General features: G+C 33.7%; 2 protein-coding genes across 3 annotated transcripts; one reads left to right on the top strand and one right to left on the bottom strand.

The window, feature by feature from the left end:
- The first annotated feature begins 410 nt into the window (after positions 1–410).
- On the top strand, positions 411–5,992 carry LOC145075136 (Leucine-rich repeat protein kinase family protein). 2 transcript variants are annotated; one of them, XM_079021436.1, is made up of 22 exons: positions 411–563; positions 965–1,039; positions 1,154–1,254; positions 1,384–1,534; positions 1,631–1,702; positions 1,793–1,864; positions 1,957–2,100; positions 2,190–2,261; positions 2,516–2,587; positions 2,680–2,754; positions 2,857–2,925; positions 3,004–3,072; positions 3,155–3,226; positions 3,312–3,398; positions 3,467–3,535; positions 3,631–4,145; positions 4,241–4,399; positions 4,468–4,751; positions 4,834–4,885; positions 4,963–5,213; positions 5,306–5,440; positions 5,503–5,992. In XM_079021436.1, the coding sequence occupies exons 2-22, from the start codon at positions 1,002–1,004 to the stop codon at positions 5,821–5,823; spliced, it is 2,880 nt and encodes a 959-aa protein (XP_078877562.1). In that variant the 5' UTR covers positions 411–563; positions 965–1,001; the 3' UTR covers positions 5,824–5,992. The 2 variants fall into 2 exon arrangements, with proteins under 2 accessions (XP_078877562.1, XP_078877561.1); XM_079021435.1 differs by lacking the exon at positions 411–563 and having other exon boundaries at positions 612–1,039.
- Positions 5,993–6,095: 103 nt separating this feature from the next.
- LOC145075137 (KH domain-containing protein At3g08620-like) lies at positions 6,096–8,227 on the bottom strand. The gene is made up of 7 exons (XM_079021437.1): positions 8,032–8,227; positions 7,797–7,885; positions 7,211–7,350; positions 7,024–7,131; positions 6,804–6,920; positions 6,575–6,718; positions 6,096–6,492 (listed from the first exon to the last, which is right to left on the bottom strand). Exons 1-7 carry the CDS (start codon positions 8,112–8,114, stop codon positions 6,346–6,348), a joined length of 828 nt encoding a protein of 275 aa, XP_078877563.1. The 5' UTR covers positions 8,115–8,227; the 3' UTR covers positions 6,096–6,345.
- Between the last annotated feature and the right edge of the window lie 255 nt (positions 8,228–8,482).

Raw genomic sequence — 8,482 nt, forward strand, 5'->3', positions numbered from 1 at the left:
TAAGAAGTATCGACAATCTTACCATGTGTTTCTAGATCTCATATCTCAACTTTTTTTTTTCTTCCTTCAAATATATTTTCGTACCTTTGTTTAATGAGAGAAGGTCGAATATTCCATCTTTTTTTCTTTTTGAAAAATATAAAAGTATGTAAATACACAATGGGTCAACAACAAAAACAATGGGATCTTGTATAGTTGTATTTATCCTTGCAAACACCCAAAGGCCAAAGAACCAAAACCTCAGTAAATGTAGAAAAAAAAAGATAAGTCAACACAAATCCACTCTTGCCTTCATGAAACATGACGAAACCCCTTACTTCATCATCGCAATATCAACGACCCAAACTGAAGCAACAAACAAATAAAACAATTTTGACTGCGTCAGCAGCAGAAAAACACACACACAAATACACAATCTGTCTTTTCCTCTTTTGTGTGTGTATTAATGGAGGATTATCACTTATCGGCAAAATTCCACCAACCATTACCACAATTGCCTTCTTTCGTTATCGAAGTGAATGTTGATTATTCTACTATCCCTCTTTTAATGGCGATGCATACAGGTAAATTTCATGCATTTCATGTGTCAAATTAAAAAAAGATATATAACTATGGCGTGTGAACACACTGACAATTTGATATTTGACTACTTGGACAATGGAGATTATTCAAAGATTGGTTATCATAAACAAATTATTGCCAACCCTTTTTTATTATTAGGTTCTGATTCTTTTTTCACAGAGTAGTAAAGCTTAAGGTCGTTGACATGTAAACATTACGAGTTGTTTTTATCTTTTCGATTTTATTCTCTGTATGAACTTGATGAACTCAACAAATCTGTGAATTAACCCCATAGGTTAAGTATTATATTACATCTATCTACGGATTTTTCCTGAGATTTCTTCGTAATTTGTCTGATGGATTGATTGATACCCTTTTGTGCTTCTGTTGCGATTCTCTGAAGTAAACTGGAAGTAATCGATTCGAGATAGAATTTCGAGATGCTGGGGTTCAAATTCAGATCATGTGGAAGATTGAAGTACGAAATCCAGCAACACAATTTTCTTTCTGGAGCTTTTTAGCATCGTATTGAAATCGTTTTCTGTCGCTTTATCCAATTTTGGTTGTCTTTGGATTTGGAAAATAATTTCAGGATGATGGGATTCAAGTTCAAATCACGCGGGTGTGTTTTTGCTCTGATAATTCAATTCTTGATGACGATTTCGGTTGCAGAAGTTACAGATCCTTCTGAAGGTCTGCTCAAATTGTTTATTGTCTCATATTCATGTCTTCTACCATCATTAATTGACTAAAAGGTTATCCATTTTTCTTGTTTCTAAACTGTCGGTGTTTGTTTTTCTTTTTGATTTATTTTATATATAGTTTCTGCATTGCTTGCTGTGAGAGGTAGATTAGTTGATCCACTGAATCGTCTTAGAAACTGGAATAAAGGAGATCCATGCACATCAAATTGGACAGGAGTTATATGTGTTCATAAATCCAATGTTGATAGATACTTACATGTTCAAGAAATGTATGTATTCATGTCTTATTTTTTCACGTTTCTTTATTGAGTTTTTGTTGCAAATCGGCTTATATGATTCCATTTTCTTTTTTCTTTTGTTTACAGACAACTACTAAACATGAATCTTTCAGGAAGTTTAGCACCTGAACTTGGCCAATTTTCTCATCTGACAATATTGTAAGTCAAAAGATGAAAAATAATAAATTTATGCACTTTTTGTTTCTTTGGGTGATGAATTAACTCCGGTTTGTGTTTTATTTATCGAAGAGATTTCATGTGGAATGACTTGAGTGGAAGTATACCCAAGGAGATTGGAAATATTTCATCTTTGGTACTTTTGTAAGTAAAATTTAATCATGAGTTTTTATTCATTCGTGTTTGTTGTTAAGATTTATAGCCTAATTTGTATCTATTTATTACAATCTTCACAGGCTTCTGAATGGAAACAGATTAAGTGGCAATTTACCCGATGAACTTGGATATCTTAGGAATTTAGATAGATTCCAAATAGATCAAAACCATATATCTGGAGAAATCCCCAAATCGTTTTCAAACTTGAACAATATTAAACACATGTGAGTGAATTACAATTTACAAGATTAGATTTTATTGGAGTATGTGTTTGTTTATGTGATTAAATAACATTTTTTGTTGATGTTTTCAGCCATTTCAACAACAACTCGTTAAGTGGTCAAATTCCTTTGGAACTTTCCAACTTATCTACTCTAATGCACTTGTGAGTAACATCATATGCATGTTTCTCTCTCTTCCTTTCATATGATAAGGGCATTCACGTCTTTTGCACTGACGAGAGATCAAGAGCGAGTCTCTGTCCCATCTTTTTGGGTGGGACAAAAATTGCAGCTTTTATCTCATTGACATCTATGCCAGACTGCCAGTGCCAGTCAAACACAGTACAACCTGTTTCACGTCTTGTCATTTCTCTCCATATTTTTATATCTAAACTTTTTATGCCATATTTATTCATAGGCTTCTGGACAACAACAATTTATCCGGTTATCTTCCATCAGAATTTGGAAATTTTCCAAATATGCGGATAGTGTAAGATTTTGCCTTTGCTTATGAGAATATTTAGATCATAATGAATTAGTTAAATCATAAATGCTCATCTATTTGTTGATCCTATCTTTCAGTCAACTTGATAACAATCACTTTGATGGAGCCGAAATTCCTGCTTCATTTGGAAATCTATCAAAAATAGTGAAATTGTAAGTTCTAATCAGAACATCCTCTTCTTTTTTTCATATACAAGATAATGATAATGATTCTATAATAAATAAATAAATGAAACTTTTGAACTTGTGTTGCAGAAGCCTTAGAAACTGTAGCTTGCAAGGAGTTGTGCCTGATCTTAGCAGAATACAGAATCTTAGCTATATGTAAGCAGCCCCCCCCCCCCCCCCCCCCCCCCTTCTTATCTTACCTTATAATTAGCTGATGTTTTGTTAATATAACAGAGATCTAAGCAAGAATAGGCTCTCTGGATACATTCCATCAAATACGCTTTCAAACAGAATCACAACTATGTAAGTTCAAATTCAAAGATGTTTCCATTTTATTACATGATCCTATTTCTGGCTTCTTTTCTTGAATTACTACTTTGTGCAGTGATTTGTCAGATAATCAGTTAAATGGATCTATTCCTGAAAGTTTGTCAGATCTTCCTTCTCTTCAAAAACTGTGAGGATTCTGATTTTTTTTCCTTAATTTGTTTCCATTCTCATTAAAAAATTAACATTTCAGTTTGCCTATTGTATGATTTCAGGTCCTTGGAGAACAACTTTCTTGATGGTTCCATCTCCCCTAAGCTGTGGCAGAATAAATCATTTACTGCAACCTCAAAACTTTTACTGTAAGAAATACAACATTTTTTTTTAATCTTTGTTACTCATTTCTTGATCATGTGTTAACAACATGCAGTGATTTCCGTAATAATTCGTTTTCAAGTGTTATTGGGGTTTTAAATCCACCTGTTAATGCTAGCCTAAGGTATGCCATCTTCATATACTTCTACAAACGATTGTATGAGTATTATATCTGTATACGCTAATCGAATGATTGAATTTGATTTATATATTTATCAGGCTAAATGGAAATCCAATTTGTCGAAATTCAAGCATACAAAACAAAGATGAATTCTGTGGGCCAAAAGATTATGGAGAATACATGCGTTCCTTTTCAAAAGACGCAACCGATTGTCCAATTCAATCATGCCCTACAGACAATTACTTTGAATATGTTCCAGAATCCCCAATTCCTTGTTTTTGTGCTTCACCTCTTAGAATCGGGTATCGCCTAAAAAGTCCAAGTTTTTCTTATTTTCCACCATATCGTGAGCAATTCGAAACATATGTCACTAGTGCTCTTGATTTGGAATTCTATCAACTATCTATCGATTCGATTATGTGGGAAAAAGGACCTCGTTTAAGGATGTATCTGAAACTTTTCCCTAAAGCTGGCATCGATCATTCAAGTACATTCAGTAAAAGTGATGTTTTGCGTATCAAAGGCATTTTTACAACATGGGTATTTCCTGGAAGCCACTTATTTGGACCCTATGAGCTTCTCAATTTCACTCTTCTTGGACCTTATTCACACTGTAAGCTTTTCATATTCATGTCGGATGATTAATTACATATCTGCAACTAGTTTGTCGTGTTTTTGTAATCTCACGTTGTGTTTTTATTGTTGTAGTGAATGTTGGAACACCGAGCAAAGGTATAAGCAAGGGCGTTTTGTTAACAACTGTAGTTATAGGAGTCGTTTGCGCTTTAGCAATTTCTTCAATACTTACTGTTGTGATCAAGAAACGACATGAGAGATACAAGCACACATCATCAAGAAAATCTTTACGTAAGTTATTCATATAAAAACTTGGAAATTATCATCAACCCGATTAATTTGATGTTAAATGTTTGTAGTCGCGAAACTTTCCATCAAAATCGATGGGGTTAAAAGCTTCACTTTTAGAGAAATGGCGATTGCAACTCAAAACTTTAGTAATTCGAGTCTTGTGGGGAGAGGAGGTTATGGGAAAGTTTATAAAGGAGTATTATGGGATAACACCATGGTTGCTATAAAGCGTGCAGAAGAAGGATCATTACAAGGTGAAAAGGAATTTTTAACAGAAATAGAAATTTTGTCAAGATTACATCACCGAAATCTAGTTTCACTTCTTGGATATTGTGATGAGGAAAAGGAACAGGTATTCATTCTTTTGGTTTTATATGGATAAAGTTCTGAATGGATAAAATACTGAATGAGTGTTGTGGGCCCCATGTATGCAGATGCTGGTTTATGAGTACATGCCTAGGGGAACATTGCGTGATTGGCTTAATGGTATGAAACTTTTTTAGATCCAATCTTGTAACATATCAAAAAAAGATGAAATTGATAACGATTTACAAACTTCACAGCAAAATCTGGAGAATCTTTGAGCTTCCGGATGAGGTTACACGTGGCATTGAACTCAGCTAAAGGGATTCTTTATCTTCACACAGAAGCCAATCCACCAATATTCCATCGTGATATCAAATCAAGCAATATTCTTCTCGACTCCAAAATGACTGCTAAAGTTGCTGATTTTGGGCTTTCAAGACTTGCACCAATCTTGGATGACAATGGAGTTGGACCTAATTATGTATCCACACTTGTTAGAGGAACACCCGTAAGTCTGATTCTTTAATAACATTTGTTATCCTAAATTCTCTTTGTTAGATTTGATGATATGATATCTAACTTCCACCATTTTTATAACAGGGTTACCTTGATCCTGAATACTTATTAACCCATAAGTTGACAGACAAAAGTGACGTTTATAGCCTTGGAGTTGTGCTTTTAGAGATCTTGACTAGTATGAAACCAATATCACATGGCAAAAACATCGTTCGTGAGGTATGCTTAATTTGTTTTTTAAACTCATATCAAGATTTTCAAATGTGGGTTTGTTTTTTCAGGTGAAAATAGCTCATGAAACAGGAACAATGTTCTCAATTGTAGACAGCAGAATGGGTTCATACCCTTCTGAATGTATTGAGAAGTTTGTACTTTTGGCTCTTTGGTGTTGCAAGGATAAGCCTGAGAAAAGGCCAAGTATGGTGGAAGTGGTGAGGGAATTGGAGCAAATACTTGAAAAGATGCCAAAACATGAGTTGTTGGATCCGGATTCAAACTACTTTGTGGAATCCTCATCAATGTCTTCTTTGTATAGCTCATCAAATGTTCATGGAAGTAGTGATCTTACTAGTGGTGGTAGCCCCTTAGTGTATCCTCGTTGATGTACAAACAAATTCAAATTTTGCACAAAGAAAGGCGAAAATAGGAAATGTGTATCTATGTGTATAGAAAAAAGTGTGATTATGATGTGAGAGTTGAGAGCAATGTAGTTTGTTGTACATTACAACATGGTAGAGAAGATTTTAATATACTCTCGTTGTGATTTTTCTACTTTCTCTTTTTCAAAATGAATACAAGGTTTTTGATTTGTTGTCGTTTGAATCAAATAGCAACAATAAATGTATATAGTTATAACATATATGAAACAACAATCTCCAAAGAATCAAACTTTACAAATGCATCACCCAATAAACAACAAAAAAGAATCATCTCTTACTAAGCTTTACACTCCATTCTATATCTATTGTTCTATTTTTCTTTTTCTTTTTTCAAAAAAATGAATATAAAATGGAATAACAAACTCAAAACTCACATGTCAGCCTATACATTTCAATTTTTTTTTTCAAAAAATTATGCAATATATGAGGGTGTGTATGTAAATTGTAATAGAAAGGTGGGCCCAATTAACGTCCAGTTTTTGCACGTTTCATGCCACTTGTATTGAATGGTGACATGCTTCCACTTGGTCCAGGACTCTCTTCTCTCAAACTCGAATTTAGCATCGCTAGCTCTCTTAATTGTTGTCTTTTGATGTAATCTTCTGATTCATCCTAAAAAAAATGTTTGACTTTTTAGGTCAAATCAACTGAATACTTAAAAGTTAAAAGTCAAAGTAGAAGAAAAGAAAGATACCACTGGTTTTAGCAACTCCTGGATTATTTCCTGAGCTTGCCTTAGCCTTAAATCGACAACACTTGGTGGCAAATCAGCCTCAATCAAGATGTGAAGTTGCTCGTTTAAATGCTCATATCCAGGTCTTCCCCTCAGTTTCTCTTCCTTTAAATTGTGAACAAATATTATTAGATTCAAGGAATCTTGAATTTTAAAAAAGTATATAAGAAGCATATGAAAAAAAAAGAACCTTATCAGGATCTTTGATTGACCCTTTTCCTCTTATATACACACGACACCCTGTTGTAGCCTCTATACGTTTTAGTGAATTGCCTCGAGGTCCCAAAAGTCTGCCAACAAAGTTAAACTAAAATCCAAAGAACAAAAACATGTCATTCACTTTCCCCATTTATATCTTTTGATCTAAAAATTCAAGATTTTTTTTTTTTGAATCATGAAATTAAGCTTACATTTGGGAAGGTATCAACGGGAATATCCAACCTCAAGATTCGCTTCACTGTGTATGAACTAGGGCTTGCTGGAGTTCCTTGCCAATCCATTGTCATTCCACTTAACCTCTGACATAACATAATAATATCAAATATTTATTTAGGAAACGAGAAGTTTTAGAGCTGAATAAGTAAAATTATTAATTACCTCCTGTGGAAAACCATTCCAACCACCTGGAATTTGCGACATGAGATCTGAAGAAGCCATGGGGCTTGGGCTTCTATGTCGCATTCTTTCAAGCTCATTATACCCTTGGTTTTGTAACATACTAGAAACCCTCATTAATTCTGAAATAAATGATGTTCAAGTCAATGGTTAAAGACCTAATTATAGGAAAATTCGAGACTTGAATAATGTTGTGACCCTATTTCAAGATTCGAATTAAATAAAGAGCCAATTTCTTCATGTATCTTGGAAATGGTCTAAGAAGAATCGTGCTTACAAAGTCTACAATGGAACGATAGAATGGAAATTGATTGCATTAGAAAAGGCGTATAGAGGGGCAAAATGGTCAACAAGTTAAGTTTTTTGGTGGGCATACAAATCGAGCAAAATGGTCAATCCTCTTTCTGTTAGTGTTCTTTACCTGATACAGGGTTGTTTCATGTTTGATGTATCAAACAGATAGTCAATTTCAACTCATGTTTAAAGCAAATACAAGTGGATCTTCCTAAAAAAGATAAAAACCTCAAAGATCATAAACCCTAGAAATTAAAATCTAAAAGAATCAAACCTTGATTCAGGAGTCTGGTGCATACGGGAAGAACTTGAGTAAACGGCTGAAGCTTCTGATGTTCCGCCAATAATTCAGACAAGTACTGACTGCGTAAATCGTAAAACCAAAACAACATCAAAATAAAGAAACCTAATTACAGATTGAACAACACACAAAGTTTTCTTTAAAAAAAAAAATGAAACTCAAAAACCCATGAAACATGAAGAAGGATTTAGCATATGAATTCACGAACCTATCAGCATCTCCGTTAGTTCTAATCTGAGGAGATACAGCTCTTGCTGGAGAATAGTTGTGATTATACAAACCTGAAGACATGATTTTTTTTTTAATTTTTTTTTGGTTGTGTGAAGAAAAAAACTGATGGAAAATAAGCAGAAAAACAAGAGATGGGAAAAAGGGTGTGCAAGTTTAGCAGAAAACTTGAGGCAATTATTTCCTTTACTTATTTCGTTTTCAAAGTTATTTTTAAAAAACATTTTTGGAAGAAAAAGTTGTCAGCATAAACTTTTTATGGATACTGTTTAAGGTAAAAAGATAATTCAAAGGGAACAATTCAACACATATTCATCAACTACACCTAGCTAGCTCCCATTATTGAGGATAATTTTTATATTAAATTTAAAGGTGCATATTTATTTATTGGTGCTGATCTTATAAATGTGTTAGTTGTTTGATGTGTATTA

This window comes from Lactuca serriola, chromosome 9, assembly GCF_051521515.1.
Source record: "Lactuca serriola cultivar US96UC23 chromosome 9, Lser_US96UC23_V15, whole genome shotgun sequence".
Taxonomy (NCBI): Eukaryota; Viridiplantae; Streptophyta; class Magnoliopsida; order Asterales; family Asteraceae; genus Lactuca; species Lactuca serriola.